This window comes from Heterocephalus glaber, unplaced genomic scaffold, assembly GCF_053883595.1.
Source record: "Heterocephalus glaber isolate CG9 unplaced genomic scaffold, H.glaber_assembly_v1.0 deba00001608, whole genome shotgun sequence".
NCBI classification, from domain to species: Eukaryota; Metazoa; Chordata; class Mammalia; order Rodentia; family Bathyergidae; genus Heterocephalus; species Heterocephalus glaber.
This window is the reverse complement of record NW_028258379.1, coordinates 15,849,509-15,871,358: the sequence shown is the minus strand read 5'-3', so window position 1 is coordinate 15,871,358 and position 21,850 is coordinate 15,849,509. Positions and strand designations below refer to the sequence as shown.

Sequence of the window (21,850 nt, the reverse complement as noted above, 5' to 3'; positions counted from 1 at the left end):
CCAGAGACCACAGAGCAAGCATAGTTATGAAGAAAACATCATGAAATGATGGGAAGAAGGAAACAAGCCTCGAACAGCAGGGGAGGGGAAACAACAAGGTGCTATGTGGGGCAAAGCTTCCCAGAGGAGGCAATGAGGAGTCTTAGAAAAGTAGCAGGTGTGCGAAGCTGACAGGAGGGTTTTCAAGTTGGACAACAGAAATTAGGCACTGTCTGAGGCACAAAGCATGGCATGCTCCGAGTTATAGTACAGAACAGCTAGATTATTGGGTAAGAGGGGGAAATGGAGTTCTGGAAAACTCAGCTGGGGTCAGATCCTTAGAGGCCTTGAAGGTCACATCGTGTTTCAATTATACTATTTAAGCCTACGAGACATGTAAGGACCTCAGAAGACATGAACATCTAGATGTGCATTTTAACGTGGTAGTATAATCTTGTTTTCCTGTGCCATTTTAGGTCCAGATTAATACATCTTTGATTTAGGGTCTCAACAGTTCCCTTATTTTAGTACCTCTTAAGCACAGACTGTTATGATAAGCCATTAAAGAGATCAAGAGTTATAATGACTAATTATAAAAATAATTAAAAAATGGTTTTTATTGAGTGCAGCTTAAGCCAGACACTGTGCCAAGCACTTTGCATGCAGCATCTCATTTGATCTTCATGGTGCTTTTAAGGAGTAGATACCACTGCAGCTGCCACTTTACAATTGAGAAAACAGATTAACTTACTGAAAATCATCAAAGTAGCTAGCAATGGGTGCAAATGGGTTTCAAATGAAGGCTACCTGGCTCTAAAGCCCAAGTTCCTTACTTCCTAAGCAAGCCAAGCCTCTTACATCCTTACTGCCTGTAATGTGCCACACTAAGCTTTAATCAACTTATCAGTGACCTGAGTACATTTTATTAACCAGCGTAGCCCCTGCTGAAAGCCTGTGTGACTTTACAGACATTCATACTGGTGATTACTAACAGGTTCCTGTGAACGGAGAAAGCAAATGTTCACCCACACTCTCAATGCCACAGCCACAGGTAGGGGGCAGGAGGTTAACAGGTTTCCTGACCCAGTATTTGACAATTGCTTATTAATCCTCCTAGGTGCAATCAGAAGGTTGGGGGTGAAGTGGAAGGGGAAGAGAAGAAAAGAAAGAGGAGGGGAAAAAAGAGGAGGAGGAGAAAGAGAAGAAAGAAGAAAAAGAACCCACTAGAAAGAAGACTAAAACAAAAAAAGAATCATCAGAAAGTGGGAGAAAGCACATACTGGTACCAGCCAGGGCTTGGAACAATTCCCACTCTGGCTGCCAAAGAGCTCTGGAATATATTTGTTAGAGCTGGATTCCTGTACAGTCCATTGCAGACTTTTTCTGACTGCACTCTGAGAGACCCACGCTTAGTTCCAATCCTGCCTCCCACAACAAAAGCTAGTTACTCCTCAGGGGACTTTCAACTAAGGCTCACCCCGGCTTCTTAGTGGGCTCTGCATGTGCTATCTGAGCTTAGAAAGAAACCAAAGTCCATGTACCTCTCATTCCTGCACATTGCTAAGCCTCCCTACCCCCAGAATCCCATCCCAACCCCTCAGGATCCTCCTCACAAAACATCCCAAGCTTCTTGCAGCTCCTTACCAAAGCAACTGCTGCGATAAGGAACAAAGGTTTTACAAGCAGTAGCGATAGCAAGCTCAGCGGAGATTATCGTCTTAATGATGAGGTCTTCCACGTGGGCCATCAGTGCTGCAAAAAAGAAGTTCAAAATAAAGAAGGAAATACTAAAATGCATACATTATTAGGAGCAGGTCACGATACAATTATAAAAGCATGTGGGCTTATTCAGAAAGTTTCTGTATTGTAATCCTTGGAATGGGTGCAACAGGGGCAGACACAGCCATAAATAGGTTGATACAGCTGAGAACACAGGCACAGGGATCTGCTCAGGTGGTCTCCTATGACAAAAGACAGACAGTGGGAAAGGAGTCTGTCTTCCTTTCTCACTCTGGCTCATCACCTCCCCCCTAGAGGACTGAGACACTGCTCCCATTCCACTCAGGCTCAGCCCTAGGTGCCCATTCTGTTCTTCACCCTGTACTCAAACTCCACTCTGCCCCTGCTCCAACTAAGCAACAGGAATGAAAGAGATTAACTTAGAAAAATTTGAACTCAGGGCCCATTCAGAGATATGCAATTTATTACATAAAAAGCTGGTTGTCTTTTAGTTAGCAGTTCAACATTCGAGAGGAATAAATTCACTAAGGATTAAAGCCAAAAGTTATGCCTCCAAACTACAAACAAGAAAAGGGACTTGGAGATTCATGAAAAGCCTGTTCCCCATTTTATAAACCCCAGGAAAAAGCAACTCTAAGAGCAAATCATCCCACCGGGCATCTCAGCAACACTGTCAAAGTTACAAGAATGACTCCTCGCAAGAGATGATGGTAAAGTTGTACAAAGAGGAATCAAGGAGGAAAGGGGCTGAAACTCACCAGTTGTATCTCTGCCTTCTTGTTTCAGGTACCTGAGCATAGCACTCATGCTCCATTTGTTCCCATAATCCTCCACTTCTGGATCATCACAACTAAAAGGAATGAATGAATCAAGGTCATATATGTCACTAGGCTGGGCTGCATATATATATGGTTCTTTATAAACAGTCTTTAAGCTTTTGGAAAAACGTTCATTTTGCTAACCTGCACTCACACACTGTTCCATGCTCTTTCTGTTACATATCCCTCTGTACCAATTTACCAATTTCTTAAATGAAAATCAAAATGCATTTCATTTGCCCTATTGAAGATGGTAGGGAAGAAGAAGGTAAATTCTTCCTTAACCAAACAATTATAAAAGAGTGAAGGAAATGTGAAAAAAAGGTGAACAAATTTAAAAACACTTATAATAAACGAATAATAATGGGGATATACACCTTGGCCTTGAGGTAAATGTCATGAGTCTAGAAAACCTTGGATGCCATTTTTAGACCAGAGCCCAACAGGGACGAGTGAGTGAGCTAATCTAGTGTGGCACTCTAACTCGATAACTGCACACAGAATTGCTGTGGCACAAGAAGAAAGCTTCCTCCTCTGTGGTGGTAGACGGAGTCATCATGGGAGGGAGAACACACTAGAGTACCGTCAGGGAGGGGAAGCACCCCACTGCTGTAATGGCAAGGGGGGCAGATGCCCGTGAATGCTGCAAGGCCTTCGGCCCGGAACTTGTGTTTTGCAGCTGCCCTCTCGATTCCTGCTACCTTTCCCACCCTCTACACCAGCCACACCTCCACTCCTCTTCCCCACTGAAGGGTACAGTATCTTCAGCCAATGCAAAACAGTGGCCACAGGCCACTCGATGAAACCCATGCAGCTTCAGCAGCTATCCCATCATTTCCAGACTCTTTCCTTTCTTTCTTTCTTTGGACATGCTAGGGACCTATTTTTAGTCTGAGTAGAAAGTGACTGTTTGGTTTCTTTTCTATTTTTCCACTTTCTGGCAAAATTATCAGGATGAAAGGAAACAGAGCAAGAGGAATATTTCCACACAGCTGGGTCGGTGCTCCTTTCTTCCACTACATTCTTTTTGAGCTGGTTTTCTCTCTTTCTTTAATTTTTTCCTGACCAAATAAAATTTAGAAAATGCATAAAAGCATATAGAAGAAAATAAAACTCACCCACAATCCCACCCCTTATAGTTAAGTTGAAATTTCAGTGTATATCTTTCTCTCTTTTTACTCTTAACAAAAATAAGCTTTAGATATCTATCTATTCAACCAGGAAATTCAGTTGCTTATACTGTCTGAAATGTGTTTTTACCACCCAACAATACACAGTAAAAAACATTCTTATCCCTCATCCTATGCATATATCCTTTATTTCTTAAGGTTAAATTCCTAGAAATGGAACTTCTGTGTCAAATAGTACACATATTTTTCAACTTTTGATACGTTTTCCAAGTGCTGAAGGGACCTCATTTCTTTTTTTTGGTACCGGGGATTGAACTCGGGACCTTGTGCTTGCGAGGCAGGTGGCTGAACCACTGAGCTAAATCCCCGACCCCGGGACCTCATTTCTTGATTTCTAAAAAGTTGCTCCAGGCATGGTGTCATAGACCTGTAATCCCAGCACTCGGGAGGCTGAGGCAGGAGGATCACTGTGAGTTCAAGGCCAGCCTACACTACATAGTGAGACCGACCCCAAACAAAACAAGTTTCATATGTCTATTAAATTCCCACTCTCAAGTCAAGTGAGGGAAGACAATCAGGAAAATAAAATGACGAAGGCATATTTTGGTGGAAAAAGGCAGCCCTATAACTATACAAGCAATGGTGCAGCAGCAACAAATATGCCTTAAAGCTGCATACCATGACACTTCCATAAGTGTTACAAGGCCAGAAACTCAATGTTATGCAATGTAAGTGTTAACTTTCCACAATGTAAGTGTTAACTTTCCACCTGACTTCTCTGACTCTGAGCTCAGACATAGCCAGTACCTTACATAGTCTCCACTCTTCTTATTCACACTGTAGTTTGTCAGGTGCATGAACTGGTTCCGAATGTTCTTGGCTCCTTGATCATATCGCACGGTTGCAAACCTGATAGAAGGACACAGGTTAAGCGCCAGGATCAGAGTTTCAAGAAAACAGCCTGGTGTGGTGGCACACACTCATAATCCCAGCACTCAGGAGGCTGAGGCAGGAGGATCACCATAAGTTCAGGGCCAGCCTGAACTGGATAGTGAGGCCTTGTCTCAAACAGAAAGAAAGGAAAGAAGGAAAACAAACAGAACTAAGGATCAGTGAAATAATAATGATAATGATAATAATAATAATGATGATGGAGGGTGACATCATTACCTAATAAATACTGAATGCCTACTAAGTGCTAAAGCCCATGTTAAGTGTTTTGTATATAATATCACATATAAATTCAATCCTTAAAAAAAAACTATGAATGTAGATCACATTATATTTACTTTTTAAAATAGATACAAGAACTCAATGTGACCCAGGAAGATTAAGTAATGTACACAAGATCACACAGACTCTAAAACTCTTGGTCTTAACTACTGTGAGATGCTGCTTCTCTGATACAGAACTTTATATCAATAGGAAGGATGAGAAATTGCAAGTATGGTTACTCACAACCTGGGAAACTGTGTGTTGGCCACTAGGGATAACTGGGTATTAGCTGATCAGGAAACAGTGTCCACACAGAGCCTGGTACTGTAACACTCTAGGGGGTAAGGTTAAGTAAAAGAAAAAAAGGACAGCACAGCAATATAGATAGAATCACATCGATAGAAAGAATAGAACTGATCTATAATATTTAATTTAAAAAGAACAATAATGGCCACATTAAGAGCAGACAAAGCAAAACAGCATAAATATGGGCATAGGACAAGAGGCTAATTCCTGAATTTGGAAGGAAGGCAGACGACAGAGGGATTAAACATGGAGCCCAGTGAAAACAGGACAGCAATCTGATATCCTGGACTTCTGTCAAAAGAAGACCAAAGCAGAAAATATATGTGCCTCTGAAGGAAGTAAGCACGGAAAGAGAAAACCTTCCAGTGATGTTCAGTATCAACAAAAGGCCACTCAAGGCAAATGGATATGGTAAATATCAAGCCCTGTTTACATACCTCAAAAACCATATCACCCTCCCCTGAAGTGTTTTTCCCAGGAGGCAGATCCAAGTGTGTGAAAAAAACCTGGAAGGCCACAACTTTATTTTCATATGATTTACAAATTATTTACATATGCTTATCCAGACTATGAAGCCAACATGAATTCTTACCACATTAAAGGTCAGCGTTTAAAAATTTTCCTCTTCTCCATTTCTTCTCACCCACCCACTATCTCACTCCCTAATTCCCTGTATCAGAAACATACAAGAGCCAAAGAAATAGTAGTGAGAAGAAAAAAAAAAAAGAGCTAAACTCAAAAAACTAAAACAAATACGAGGCCAGGAAAAGGATGTGGACAAAGAGAGAAGTTTGACCAGCCTATGCCTAAAGGACAAGCGTTTGACAAGGATTGTGTCTGTGCTTGAGAAGGACCTCAGATTTTCAACAAACTTCCGGGAATTATCACTGAACTCTTCATCATTTCACTCATTGGCTCAGCCTCGCCTTTACATCCCAATCTTCTTCCTGCAGTGATTCTCCAAGCAGATGGAAGATGTCACTATGAATTCCTGGGAAACACAAAGGGGGCCCAGGCTGGCCACCATAGGCTGCCTGCCTTGACCCGATGTTACCTCACAGTGACATACCTCCCACCTTCCTCTCCCTAAAATGATGAGTTTGAGAGAGGGGAAAGTTCTGCTTCACGGAAAGAGGCTTCTCATCTCCGCTGATTGTGAGAACCTGGTCTAAGTTGGTCAACATAATGAGCCGGGCAAAATCCCATGGTTGGGCAGATCTGACACCTGACACGTTTATCCATTCCTACACTCCTTTTTTCTCAAGGGCAATGTACTTGTACAAAATCACTCTTCTTCCTCATCTTCCTTTCACTGGGTCATTATATTTTGAACCCTCAGCAAGAACAAGGTTACTAAGGACAAAGAGTGGGGTTCCACAGAGCCTAAGAACCAGTAAGCAGTAAGAAATATGGAGGAAAAAAAAAAAACCCAAAACTCCTTAAATTAATGGAAATGTTCCCCTAGGAGGCAAAAGCACTACACTCTGTATTTTACTTAGCCCAATGGATGGTGCAAAAGACCACAGAGAGAGGAAAGGCAGGGGTATGTGCTCATTTTTCTTCCTAACCCAGTTAGATAGTTCAGCTCTCATGAAAATCCGTCCTTCCACAGATGATATTCATTCTCTGATCATCATTCTCATTACTATCTAGACCAGGGGTCACACTAGTCTCAGATCTGGTCTACTAGTCAAGTTCTGATTATCTGATTAAGCTACAAAGAAGTTTTTGTTGTTGTTTTGTTTTGATATTTTTGCTTTTTAAAATTTGAATTACTTGACTAACATTGCTTCTTGTAGCCCAGTAGCAGCCTGGCCCCATGGAGGGTAGGAAGATGGTGAATGGTGTGGAAAGGGGGCCCTGAGACAGTGCTACAGGTTGCCTAAGGAGGGGTCTAAATCCACAGGTGGGCCTCTGAGTGGGGTGGTGGCCCAGCAAGGTCAGGGGATTGGCTACTCTCAAGGGAACTGAGTAAATATTAAATATGCTGAAGATAACGGAAGACAGATTTCTCACTATTGGAGAAGAGAGTTTAAAATATGGAAAGGGAAAAGGCTCGGATGTAGTTTTGAACTAGAATTGGAAGTATTAATATTAACTACTTTTCAATGCAGAGACAAGGATAGCAATAAATACAGATATAAATGTCCATGTATGTATATGTTTCTGAAGTTATCCAGAGCAATGAGCTTCCTAGCAGCCAAATCTTGATTACTAAATACTATTTGTCATGACAAAGCTCCTTGGATATATGACTTACTGCAGGGTCAGGTAAGAGAAAAGAAGAAAATGAGCCTGAAACATCTTGTGCTCAAAGAATAATGGGGACAGGTCAAAAGGATACAAAAGTCAGCTTAACAGGGCTCCCTTTAGCTAAATCTGGGATAACTGGAGCACCAAAATAAACCAGAATAAAAGAACCCATTAGGGCCAGGGATTTAGCTCAGTGGTTCTGCCACCTGCCTTGCAAGAGCAAGGACCCGAGTGAGATCCTCAGTACACAAAAAAAAAGAAGAACCCATTAAATAAAATAGAAATCCTTGAGCCTTCATTAGTACAACAAATGAAAAGATGAGAACAAAAAGCTCTTCCTGGAAGTAAACACCTAAATAAATAAATGAAAGAAATGGTGGAATTAGAAAATCATTTGGCAAACATTATTTGCAATAATTAATTCAGGCAAAAAAATCCACAGATATTAAGGTTATTGGGTGAAAATAGGATAAAGAATACTATTTTACATGAACTCAGGTATCTTCTCATAAAATACAAAAGGAAAGGCAAAATGACTTTGCAGGGGAGATATCTTGTAGAAATCACCTTAATGAAAGGGTCCTATACCACTAAATAGTTCCCACGGGCCATTAGATACAAAGCAATAAGAAGAACTACCACCACTTCTGTGGTATTCTGGCTCCAAATACATAAACCTAGATTTAATCGTGAGAAAATAAAGACAAACCCAAATTGAGGGAAAACCTACAAAATGACTGGCCTGTAATCTTCAAAAATGCTGAGGTTGTAAGAGTAACGCAAAGACTGAGGAACTGCTCCAGACTGAAGGAGACTAAAGAAACCTGACAACTAACTACGACATGAGATCCTTAACTGGGTCCTTTTGTTATAAAGAACATTGTTCAGACAACTGGCAGAATTCAAATGGGTCTTTAGATGCAGGGTAAAAGTCAGGTCTTTACACTATTTTTGTAGCTTTCCTACAAGTTCAAAATTAAGTCTGACATTGGTGTAGGAAAAGATTTTATGAACAAAACCTCAGTTGCCCGTGAACTAGCACAAACAATCAACAAGTGGGATCTCTTCTTATTAAAAAGCTTCTGCACAGCAAGAAAAACCACCAGCAGCGTGAAGAGACAACCCACAATGTGGGAAAAAATCTTCACCTGCTGTTCCTCAGACAAAGGTCTACTATCTAGAATCTATAAAGCACTTAAAAAGATCAGACCAGGGGCCGGGGATTTAGCTCAATGGTTTCGCCACTTGCTGTGCAAGCGCAAGGACCCATGTTTGATCCCCGGTACCAAAAACAAAAAACAAACAAACAAACAAAAAAAAGATCAGACCTCCCAAATTTAAAGACCCAATCCGAAAACGGGCATCTGAAATGAACAGACATTTCTCAGACAAAGAAGTAGAAATAGCAAATAAATACATGAAAAAATGTTCAACATCACTGGTCATTCGAGAGATGCAAATGAAAACAACACTGAGATTACACCTCACTCCAGAAAGAATGGTCCCATCATGAAATCAACCAATAACAAATGCTGGTGGGGCTGTGGGGAAAGAGGAACCCTGCTCTACTGCTGGTGGGAGTGTCGACTGGTACAACCACTGTGGAAATCAGTACGGAGATACCGCAAAGAACTAGGACTGGAAGTCCCATTTGACCCTGCTATTCCACTGCTGGGGATCTTCCCTAAAGAATTAAAAGAATCATACCACAGTGATGTATGTACACCCATGTTCATAGCAGCACAGTTTGTCATAGCTAAAACTTGGAAACAGCTCAAATGCCCATCAACTGGAGACTGGATAAAGAAAATGTGGTTTTTATATAAAATGGAGTACTACTCAGCCATAAAAAATGAGAAATTAGAGACATTTATAGCTAAATGGATGCACATTGAGGCAATACTCTTAAGTGAAATAAATAGGACACACATGTATAAATACCAAATAGTTTCTCTGGTGTGAGAAACTGAAAGTGTAAATAAGGACTAAATGTATAATAGGTAATGTGAAATAGGAAGAAAAGTTGCAAAGGGGAAGGAAGTGGGAGGGGTAGGGGAAAGGAAATAAAGGAATGGAATTAATATGAGAAAATGGAAAAATAGGAACAAAATCTTCATAAATAGGGAGGGATGGAGGGGTTGAAGGGAGGGCTGGGCAAGGGTGAAAAATAAGAACCAAGAGAGATTATGTAAAGGCGCAAATTTCCAATGATGAATATCATTATATTGTATACCTAAAATGTACCAATGATTACAATGAATAATCAATAATGCAGAATAGGAAAAAAAGGTCCAAAGGGTAGGGGTAGTGGGAGGGGCAGGGGAAAGGAAAGAAGGGAAAGGAAAAATGACGAGAAATGGAAAAAATGGAAATAAAGTCTTTGTAAATAGGGAAGGGTGGAGGGGGTAAAGGGAGGGCTAGGAATGGGGAAAAAATAAGAACCAAGAAGCATCTTGTGAAGGTACAAGTTCCCAATGAGAAATGTAATTGTGTTGTATACCTAAAATGCACCAATAAAAGAATTTAAGAAAAAAAAATCTAGATATTCAGCTTCCCTTTTAAAACCATTAGATCTGGCAATTCTAGTATGTGCGGCTTGCTGGCACTACCATAATACCAAGTGCCTTTAAGTGGGACAGATGGTCCCCCAGTCTTGGTTTTCCACCTGGCTGACTTCCCCCAGGGAATGTCCTTGTGATCACTTAAGTTCGTGACCTTTAAATCAGACCTTCACATATTGGTGCAACACAAATTTGTTGTTGTTTTCTGGGGATTGTACCACTGAACTACATCCCCTGCCCTTTTTATTTTTTATTTTGAGGTAGGCTCTGGCTAAGTTGCTCAGGCTGGGCTCAAACTTAGAAATCTTCCTGCCTTCAGCCTCCCAAGTAGCTGGGACTACAGAAATGTGCCACTATGCCCAGCTTCAACACAATCTATTAGCAACAACCTAAAAGATAACTCTTTACTAGGTACTCCAGGGCCATGTTTGCAAATACTTATCCTAACACAGACTGAAATTCACATCATGAATCCAGTCTTGAATCTCTCTCTGAACAAGGTCAAGATTTAGGAAAGCTCTCACAATAGAATTTCATAGCCCTGGGCTTTAAACCAAGAAGGTGTGTGTGTGTGTGTGTGTGTGTGTGTGTGTGTGTGTGTGTGTGTCTTACTTTCTTGGCTAAATCTGAAACCCTGGATACTATTTCACAGCCTACTGATGAATATAGAATTATATGCCCTTTTTTCCACTCTGAAAACAAATGTAGATTGTCTTTATTCTGACCAACTTCTTAAATCAAATGCTATGTTTTTTCTTACTTGGAATCAAAACAACAGTAACTGTCTAAAACTCAAGTGTGTGTGTGTGTGTGTGTGTGTGTGTGTAGAAAGGATTTCGAGGTTTGGCCTATACAGATGGTCTCCAACTTCTGATCATTACACTCACAATTTTTTTCCACTCTATGATGTGAAATTGATACATCCAGTAGAACCTCATACTTCAAATTTTGAGTTTTAACTTTTCCTCAGGCTAGCAATACGCACTATGATACTCTCCCCTGACAGTGGGCATGTAGCAGTCCACAGCTTCTAGACATCCATGTGACCAGAGGGTAACAACTGACCCTTGCTAGTAGACCTTGCTGTAAAGCTAGGGTGTTCAGTAGCTTAGGTCTACTGAATGCATTTGTAACTTATGGGTTTACTGGTACATAACCCCATTATAAGTCAAGAAGCACGTGGAGTAGGTACCTAGAAGCATTAAATGAAAACACACCTGAGTTGCATGTTCCAAAATCTTTACCAGTACAGAATCAGAACAGGAAAATAAGAAGTTAGTGGGATCTGGGAAACTCTCTTTTCTTATTCAAAAGCTATTCTGTTCTTCTAAGACTCTGACACCATATATTCTTACAATCAGTCTTAGAATCTAGATTTAGGACACTTAAGCCTCTTCTTTGTAGTTTTATTTTCTGTATTCCATACAAATGTACAAAGGAGATGAAGTCAACACTGAGGAGTCCGAGCTGTGGCGCATGAGTGAGTCATCTTTCAGCAGGTGTAGCCAGGCTGAGCCACAGAGGCCTGGACCGTGAAGACTGGACCTCGGGGCAGCCCTGCCAGGAGCCACTGGGTTTCATCCTGGCCTGACCCAGAAAAATCTTATGGAGGAGAACAAGAGGCCCAAGTGCTCTCTGATCTGCTGTCAACCAGCTGCAGCCCAGAGAGACTGCCAAAATGCGGCAGTGACTAGGCAGCGCCCTGTGGAGCGTCTGGGAGGGGATTACCAGCCTGATCCTCTCTCTTCAGAGCCAGAAATGACTCAAACTTCACAAACAGCCAGGGCCTGCCAGGGAGGGTGACAATGAGCGCTGGGGAGGATTTCTCCCCCTTTTTGGTGTCTCTTCCCCCCACTTGCTGCTGTGGCAGATTCTGGACAGTGTGCGGCCTGTGAGGTAATCTGAATTCCTTGGCAACCAGCAAGCACCTGAATTCTTTCAAAACCACAGGAATCCAGCAGAGAAAAGGTAAATATCCCTGCGGAGCCAGCGTTAATTAGCAAGGAAGGCTACTGAAGAAGGAACTGGGGGTGAGGAAGAAGGGAACAGCATTACAAATGCTTTAGGGTCTTTCCTGAATTCCCACTGAATCATGTGGCCAGGGCAGAAAAAAGTCAGATCCATCTGGTCCTTCTCTGGATCCCCTCTGTCTCCTACCTCTGCTGCATGGGTGGGACACTCTCATTTCCCCAGATGGGCACTTCCCTGTCCCCAAAGGTGCTAGTGCTACCTATCTCTGAGTCTCCCACAGCACATGTGGTTTTTAACTCTATTTTGTTTTAATTTTTTTAACATTTTATTTTTACTATTTCAGTGCAAATTTAGCTATTAGCTTTGTCTCCACCAAAAGCCTTTGTCAAATCATTTAAACCCCAGATTGGATCTACTTACAGCTGTAAAATCCAGGACAAAGTCTTTTTGGATTCCACTTCTGACAGGAAAAAGAATTTCCACCATTTTGGTGAGAAAGGAACCCCTGTCTGGAAACTGAGTGTCCCCTGCTGGTGCTAAACAGCAACATACTTATATGATAGATAACTAAATTAGGTACAAATGTTATAGGCGATCAGACAGGGCTAGGCCCTCAAGGGAGTCAGTGCAGAAGTTGAGAACACATTACAACCGTAGCTGGAGGTTTACCTCTCAAAGGCCAGGCCTCAAAATAAAGATGCAATGACCAGCCCTACATGCCTCCTCAAGAGATAAGCAATAAATTGAAGAGTATACTATAACTGGTATCACCTGGCCCAAAAAAGACCTGATAGACATCAATCACCCAACTGGGTGACCAGGACCTCCTGATCCATCCACTGGATCAATATTACCTAAGCAGCTATATTTATAATCTTATTGGCGGAGTGTAGTTTTCACCCACGTTGTACTCACTTCCTGATTTTGCTCTATAAAACTTCCTCTGAAAAGTGGGCTCATTGGCAACCCACTTTTGGGTCCCCTCCTGTCTCTCAGGAGCTATCACTCTCTATACATTTTTCCTATTTTTAACTTCTGTTTTCCTGGAATTTGTTCTTCAGTTTTGCAGAATGCAAACTCGGCATACCTGACACCAAACAGGTTGGAGTTACATTTGTTTCCCCTATATCACTTGGAAGCTCTGAGGCAGGGTGACCTGTGCAGTGCTACTCTGGAGCACAAGACGGGAGCCAAATACCAGGAAGGTGACTGCATTTGGACACCACCTCAGCATTTTACCCACAGAAGAAAAGTCTTTCTACTCCTGTTGTGGCTAAAACAAAGCCAAGTGAAATCTATAAAGAAACTGCATTCTTTCTCTTTAGTTTCAGAAGCTAAAAAATTTACACAAAATGACTTATTTCACAAAACGGTCTCATGAAATGCACTGTCTGTCATCTGGCACTAACGTGAAGCCCCAACAGAAATGATAGTGATGTAGGAGCCTTCCTTTCTAAAGAAGGAAACTAATTATTTTTGCCTTCAGTTCTGTCTCTTTAGGAAAGATTATGGTTTTCCTTGTTAAGCCTCAAAGTAAAACGACCTAGTGATCTCATCTCATGCTGATTGTCCTCAGTTATGTCTACATAAAACACATGTGACCTAAGATTACTAGAAGCTGCAGAGCTGGAGGAGCTATAGACTATTGTTGAACGTAATGATACAGTCGAGCACACTCTGAGGATTAAAAAGCAGGCGTGTGCCAGACACACAGTGAGTAAAGATGGGGAACTTGGGTACTTCAGAATGATCGCACAGAACAATGTACCCTCGAAGGACTCTGGGAAACAGCTTGTCACACTGCCATGTACCATCCTTCGGTAAAGTTTTTATATTCACCTATACCTTTGGAAAAACCTTGCCGAAGCCCTGAAAAAAATCCATGTTTCTGTTTGTTTGTTTTTTGGGTCAGTGCGGTCTGAGTATTTTAAAAGCTCTTTTCTAATTATTCTGATAAAATCAGCCACTGGTTAAATACTGTATTTTAGTTCCTACTGGAAGCAAGAGAAGAGTTACTCCATTTAGTGGGTTCTGATAAACAACACACAAGCTGCAGTCAAAGCATTTACATATCTGTAGTAAACTCTAATAAAATGTTAGTATTGCTCTCACTTTGTGCTGGAAACCACACAGGTCTTTATGCCAAATTTTATCCACAGGGTGGGCAAAATATGCTTGAAATATTATGCAAAACATACTGGTATGATATCCTCAAGACACAGTACACATGAAGTGCCTTGACATCTTTTCTCTATATCAGAAGTCCAATTTATGGCAGGACATAATACCCAAGCATGTCAAAGAAGACAAGCTAAGGTGAGAATGAGTGGAAGAAGAAAAATGCAGAAGATCATGATAAAAAAAAAAAAAAGACAAAAAGCTCAGAAGTTTCCAATTACAAAAAACCTGCTGTCTTCAGCCCTTATATCCCTGAGCAGAAATTAGGGGTATATCTTACCTTCTTTTTGTCGTAGACAATATAGGAACTAGGCTTTTATACTTAGTCTTATCTATCTCAGCTCCCAAGAATGTGAGCCTATGTGTCTACAATCACTATAGAAAACTTTCCTGTGAAGACTTGGTTAGAGCTAATAGACAGTTTCTGCTTAGATGCCAACTGGAAAATGTTTTCATTTTCCTCTTTCTCCATTTTCAAGGGAAGAGTCCAGAACTACGGAGTCTCAGTAGCTTCCAGTGTTCCCAGGGCCCAAACTCCAAAATCTTAGTTAAGAATATGACAGGCCTTATAAATGCTGTCATCGCCACCTAGAGGTGAAGGGAAGACATTGCTCAACCAGTTGGAAGCTTTGGTCTGTGCTCTCTGGATTTATCAAAGGAAGTAAGTATATAAACAAATTAAAATATCACTCAAGTCAGGCACAGTGGCACACACCTGTAATCTCAACATTCTGGGGAGCTGGTGCAGGAATACAACAAGTTTGAGACTAACCCGAACAATTTAGCGAGGCTTTGTCTGAAAATAAAAATTAAAATGGGCTGGGATGTAGTTCTAATCTCCAGTACTGAAAAACTACTAAAAAATTTAGTTATCAGAATATAATAACATGTACTAAAGCCCTTCCACCTAAATGGGAATACTAAATCAGGTTCTGCGCGGGCAGAGATTGTATCTATTTTCTGCATTGCCTGTACACACATACATAACTCTTTATTCATGGTATTTTCTACCTTCAAATTGCATTTTCTAAATAAAGAAATATGCTTTTCAGCTTGCCATGACTGCTCACAGATGCAAACTACCCCTAAGCCGCTATGCTCTACAACACACAGGCCACTGCACACAAGAACTTCAGGGCAAACAGGTAGGAAAGAAGGAATGGAAGGAGGGAAAGGAGGGGAAGGTGTGAAAAAGGAAGGAGGATAGTTTTATGGTGGAAAGGAAAACCAAACATAGCAAAGTTATGTACTTATTTTAAATGATTTAAAGTTTTATAGAAACATTATCATCTGTAAAATTCTATATGAACATGAGAAACAAAACTTCAGGTTATTATAGCTTGAACTTAATTTTGCAAGTTGCATTATCTTAAAACCTATAAACCACCTCAAGAAGAAAACCATGTATACATGACCACTGCAAAGTGTATAACTTACACCCTAAATATGAGAGAGCATGAACAGTTCAGTTGCTGAGATCCAATCTCTGCTCCACTCCCAACCCCAGCTGGGTGGTCTCAGAAAGCAACATGAAGCCGCCTGACCTCTCTAAGACTCAGTTTCTTCAACTGCAAAAATGCATCAACTATAAGACTGTTGTGAGGATGAAAATAAATGCCTGGTATGTGGCAGGTAAATAAATACGGTATTTGATTTTTCTATCTAACTCTATTCTGAAAAACTATGGCAAATTACTACCCTCACTCTTCATACCATTGTCACTGCATGGAAATAGCCTATGACCTAGATCACTGCTGGGCATGGTAACATTGACACAATCTTTGTGTCGGTGTGAAAGCAAGAATGCTCAGCATTGAGACTACCTTCTGTCATCAGAAGCCCACCTGGGTGTATTCTGCTTTCCTGAAAGAAACAGCCTAATCTTTTTGAACGTTCTTTCATGGGTCAGCTCTAATATACCCTAGTGAGCCCTCCAATCAAACACAAAGTGCCTTACCTAGCCAATCCTTCTTCGTAGAGATAGATGACAAGAGGATCATAGGAAGTCACAAGCACATACAGGCGCACATCAAACTTGAAATCTGGGGAAAAAAAAGTTTGGATACACAGGAAAAACTGAATTCTTTTGAGAATGAATAGGACAATGTAAATAAGAATTATCAAAGAAAGAACACTCCTCTTCATAAGAAGGACACACTACCCACCCACAATCTTCCCTTTTACAGATAAATAAGAAGTGTACTATATTACTATATGTATATATATTCACTGTTTTCATATAGTATCAATGGGTGTGTAGCCTATGACACATTTGGGGAGAGAGTGGTGCTGGAGGTTGAACCAAGGGCCTTTGCATTGAGTTACAGAGTCTCACTAATTTGTTAAGTTTCCCAGGCTGGTCTTGAACTCTGTTTTTTTTGTAGCAGGGATCAAACTCAGGACATTGCACTTGCAAGGCGGTACAGCGCTGCTGAGCTAAATCCCCGGCCCCTGGGCTTGAATTCCTGATCCTCCTGCCTCACCTTCCCAGGGTGCTAGGAGTATAGATGTGTGCCGTCATGCCCGGCAGCACTTTCTCTTACATTATCTTATTTCATCTTCAAAATAATCCCTGATGGTAGGTAAGAAACTGGCCTCATCTCTGAAGCCAGAGATGTCAAGAATTTCATACTAGTTTTAAAAACACTTACTAGAGAAGACCATGAAGAGGTTAAAAAGTTTAGAGGGATCTAGTCAATATAGTCAATATAGTCAAGAGTCTTAATCACCACTCACCATCAATAAGCAGGGGGTTGTTAATGTAACGGGAGACCAGGATGTTCTCTTCCAGGGATATCTGGTTTGGCTATTGAGTAAACAGAAAGAATAAAAGGGTAGACGTGCAAAGGAATTCTAATTTATAATAAAGGAGCAAAGTTCTTAACCTTTTAAGAAATAATGTGGAAAACTAAAACTCTAGGAAACGTTTTCCTCTGGGTACCCAAATATTCAATTGGCCATGTAACAGCCCACTTCTATAAACACTATGGGTATTCAATTACAATGGGGGAAAAGAAATTTACACAGCATCTCACATAATAAATACCGCTTAAACAGCTTTAAAGATTTATAAACATGATATTAAATAATTATATGTCAAGAAAACAAGAGCTACTTAAAAAAATAAAAATTTGCTCCTTCCAAAAGGTAAAGTACAATGAAAATGTAAAAAACACTAGAACTGTTCATAAATACAGGCTTTCATTGAGTTGTTTAGAGAACATGCAGCTCTCTCCTGGGTCCCAGCATTTCCTCTGTGAAATGGGTTGGGGGTCTGGTTGATTCACTTAAGGGTACTTGATAAGCAACTGTGTACAAAAACTGAATTAGATATTTTAAAGATTTCATCAATGAAGAAAAGTTGTTTATACAATAAAGAGTGGGTGCTGCTGGACACAATACAAGGCACTGGGGGATACAGTGATGGAGAAATCAAGTACAATCTTGGTCCTCATAGAACATAAGATTTAGCAGTCCTATCTCCCAACAGTTTAATATTTAGGTAGAGGAACAGCAAAGCCTATAATCTAGAAAACCATAGAGCAGCAATTCTTCAAATGTAAGATGTCAGGTTGCCAAGTGGATCAGGAGGTGGGACCACCTGCCCAGGAAGAAGTGAGTGTTGAAAGCTACCATGCACGAGATGGGGAAGAAAGGGGGCGATGGATGGCCCACAAAATCCTGTACAAAGGAGGACAGGCTGATTCATGGGCCTATGGCTAAAGATTGAACTGAGAAATAATCAAAGGGGGTGGTTAGACAGCTAGGAAAAGGGACCCAATTGGCAAAGGGTCCTAAATACTTGTCAAAAGAAGTTCGCTTCAAAATGGTGGGAAGCAGGAAGTTGTTACGGATTCTAGATTAAGAAAACAGTAGAAGAAAATATCAGAAATCGAATACCTCTATTCATAATTAAGACAGAGAAATCAGCTGCAAGCATGCAGGACAAAAGAGCTCCAAAAGGTAAGTGGCAATGAACAATTATGATGATAATAGTTACAGAAGCAGCTCAGAAATAATTGTTAACATTTGCAGAAAAGAAATTTAGTAAGTGTACTATTATTTACTATGAGCCGAGAGGGCTGTTCTAAGTGTCACAAACATGATTTGATTTAATCCTGACCTAACCCTATGGGGCAGGTATATCACCCTCCCCATTTTAGAGATGAAGAAAGAATCAGGTTAGGGACTCCTCAAAGTCATACAGCTAACAAGCAATAAAGCAGCGTTGGTGCCCCGAGAGTCTGCCTCAGAGGTTTAACTTTTTAGCACTATTTGTAGTTCCCCCCAACATTGTCCTCCAAGTTCAAAAGGTTTTCTTTGTAATACAAGTTTACAAAAGAAAAGTGTTTCCCATTCCAAATACTAGTTACTTATAAAATAAAGATAATTTTAGAAACCATAACATTACGCACAACCACAATGAGCAACTCTGGAATCATGGCAGTGAGACTCTCCCTCTCCTTTCTCACTGTTGATATCTCAGAGTCAAAAGGCAGCTTCACATCCCATCACTCTGTAACATCTGAACACGACACCATCAGTACTGATTCATCCCTAATGGACTTAGCTACCACACTGTTTCCTGACTCCCTTGCATTTGTCGATCAGCTTCTCACAAGTACTAGCTCCATCTTGAGTCAGCTTAGTGAATAAGAATCGATGCAATCATTGTACAAAGCAGTAAGCTGTAGGCTGTGTTCCAAACCTAAAATTAATCCATCACAGCTGTCTTCCAAGTGAGTAACCCTAAATGCTACAATAGATATGTGACCACCCAACTCTGCTCTTTCCCACAGGGCACACCGGCCTTTGCTCCATGACACATCTAATGCCCAGTTCCATTTCGCTTTTTCCATCCTCATTGTACTCATTTATCCATTGAGTTATGCATAACACAAACCCTTTCATTATTTAAGTAACTTTAATGTCTGTTCTACTGTCTTTACCTCTCATTTCTATCTGCTTTAGGAATTAAATTGTAAGCTCACAAAACAAAAGGGCAACTGGGTCTGTACAGCTTAGTGTTGTACACAGAAGAACGACTAATGGAAGCTTTTGTACATCCTTAGGCCTATTTCCTTTACATTAATGCTCAGTTAACTCATTTCAAATTACTTCAATTTCAAGCTCAAGTTCCTTTCATAGAGGCAATAAAGCAGATATCTGAACAGCTGGAGAAGTTGGAAACACATTCCTTTTTCTAACTGGACCTTAATATTAAAGCTTATAGTGTCTGGTAAGTTATTGTACAGTAGAATGGTACAGTGGTTAAGAGTGTATATTCTGGAGTCAGCTAGACCTGAGTTACCACCTTGACTCTACCACTTACTAAAAAAATGATACTAACCACCTCATAGGTTTCTTATAAACATTAAACAGAATTAAATAAAATTATACTTGGAAAACACAGTGGCATGGACATGTTAAAGGGTCAAGAGATATCAGTCATTATTATTACTGCAAACTCAAGAGTTATCTGTGTGGTTCTAACTACTCAATTCCACAACTCAACAGCATTCACCACTGCATCCCACGTGCCATTCTACTCAGAGTAGTACACTGAAGTACAATGAAGCAATGAAAGGGTTAGGAGAATTTCTCAAAAGGTTTTGAGGAGTGATAGCACCTGGCACAAGCAGGTACTTCCTGAGTATCTAGTGAACAATGAGAAAAAGGAAGAATGTAAGACAAAAACACAAAGAGAGACACAAGGGAGTACAGAAATAAATTCACACATACACACACACACACACACACACACACACGCACACACACACAGAAGTGACAAGAATGACCCCACACTCTCTGGTACCCCAAGATCTCAGGGAATACTTAATACTACATTTGCCCTGGGTAACATGTGAGGCAAGAACAGCTGGACTGGACTACCAGTATCAAATTCATGCCTTATTCAGAAAACACCAGGTCCTTCCCTTCCATGACTTGAATACAGTAAATTGGGAAAACAGGGCATTTAGCCAGTTTCTGAAGGAGCTGGAGCAAACATAGCTTTGAGCTTTTCTAGAGTTAAAGAACACACTGTTAAGAGGCCTGGTCAGCAAACCAACAAAGATGCGTCCATTCCACCCGTTGGAGTCTGCACTGCTCTCTTCAGTATTACATAAAAGTAATGCTTTTTCTATCCTTTATTCTGTTCTCCTTATGGTAAAAGTTGCTATTTGCGAATATTTTCCAAAAGGTTATGACTACTACAGGGCAGTTTTAATAAGAGACCCTCACCTGCCAGTGGGCAGATGGGGAAAGATGTTTGCGTTTGGCACACACACCTAACTCCATCCTGGCTGCCAATGCCCCTCCCTCTCTCCCTCACACTGGTTCTGCACACAGACTCTCTGCCTGAGCACTCTCTCCCTCCCCTGCAAGTCTGAAAGGAAAGCAGGCAGTGGCCCTGGAAAGAGTTACTTCATCTGACTGGCTAATGGGTCACATATTCCACGAGACAGGGTCCAGGTATGGAAAAGAGGGATGGTCAGGCCTTCTGTGTGAGGAGAAAGAGGAGCATTAACAACACAGGTCTGGGTGAAAGGTGATAAAATTCCAGTTTTGGGGTGAAGTGGGAATAGGTTCCCCTTAGGTCCACATGTTGCCAGCTCCCCTTGTGCCCGCTGGCATCTTCCCAGGCTTCTGTCTGGCACCTCCTCTAAATATCTAAAAGAATCAGAATCAGTCCAAAGCTTCACTGAGGGGGAGGGGAAGGCAAAAGGTCCTGCCAAGTGCTTTGATCTATGCAGGGGGTCTCGAGGGATTCAGCCCAGTGAGAGGTGGGAGAGAGAAAGAGACTCTGACTCTTACATAGCCTGCCAAATGTGCATTCTCCACAGACGTGTCATTCCCTTTATGGGCCTCAGCACTAGGGAAGAGTCAGGGCATGGGGTTCTCAGTCCCACCAAGAAAAGTTTAACTTTTCTATTCTTTGTGATGTTAGCTTTAAGGGAACAAATCACTAGGGCAAAAGAGCATTCCAAAAGGAAAAAAAGTGCCAGATGAGCTGGGAATCGATCCTACTCTTTTTGACTCATGTCTAAGAAAATAAAAAGGAAACTTGTGCCATAGTTGACTTTCAATAGCAATTCCATTTGGCAGCTAAAACCCAAACCCAAACTAGAGCCATCTATGAGAGTCAAACAACTTTGGAGCTCTTGGCACAGCGCTGAAGGAATGGCTGTCGGACGGGAGTTTTATGCCAAGGTCAGAGAGACAAGGATAGAGCCAAGACATGTGACCAGGTTTTATGTCACATGAGATCCAGGGTGAAAGGCCTCCAGAGAGATCCAGGCCAGGTAAGAGGACTTGTAACTGGGGCCTGGAACTGTAGTATTTGGTCTATTAGAACCAGATCCTCTGTTTATTCAGCGCGAAAGGACTGGTCATCATTGTTTACTGTATAGCTGTGAGTCCAGGCTGCATGTGAGGAATTTCCAAAGTAAAAGACTCCTCAGAAAGTTTGTTTCTGCACACATAGGAAATAGTTCAATGTGCAAAGATAAGTGGATAATTTAAGATGGAGTACTTGCCACACACACATATCTATCCCCACTTACCCTTTTCTTGGAAGGACAGAAAGAATATTTTCAAAAGAAAGAAATGATAACAAGGCTAGAAAAAAAAAAAGGAAAAGGAGCCAGAACAGACCAAAAGTTTAAGCAATTCCTAAAGACAGAGAGCAGTGAGGATC

The 21,850-nt window shown here is 41.0% G+C and overlaps 1 protein-coding gene across 24 annotated transcripts in view; it reads right to left on the bottom strand.

Annotated features, from left to right (window-relative positions):
• Ttll5 (tubulin tyrosine ligase like 5) overlaps positions 1-21,850 on the bottom strand; it is a 300,152-nt gene that overhangs the window by 222,473 nt on the left and 55,829 nt on the right. For all 24 annotated transcript variants that reach the window (XR_015444939.1, XR_015444938.1, XR_015444940.1 and 21 more), the window contains 5 exons: positions 16,888-16,957; positions 16,109-16,193; positions 4,475-4,576; positions 2,478-2,569; positions 1,624-1,731 (listed from right to left, as the gene is read on the bottom strand). Coding sequence is in view for 18 of the 24 variants with exons in the window: in XM_087195100.1 (XP_087051226.1) it covers positions 1,624-1,731; positions 2,478-2,569; positions 4,475-4,576; positions 16,109-16,193; positions 16,888-16,957 (457 nt within the window). In the remaining 6 variants the exon portion in view is untranslated. The remainder of the gene's footprint in view (positions 1-1,623; positions 1,732-2,477; positions 2,570-4,474; positions 4,577-16,108; positions 16,194-16,887; positions 16,958-21,850) is intronic.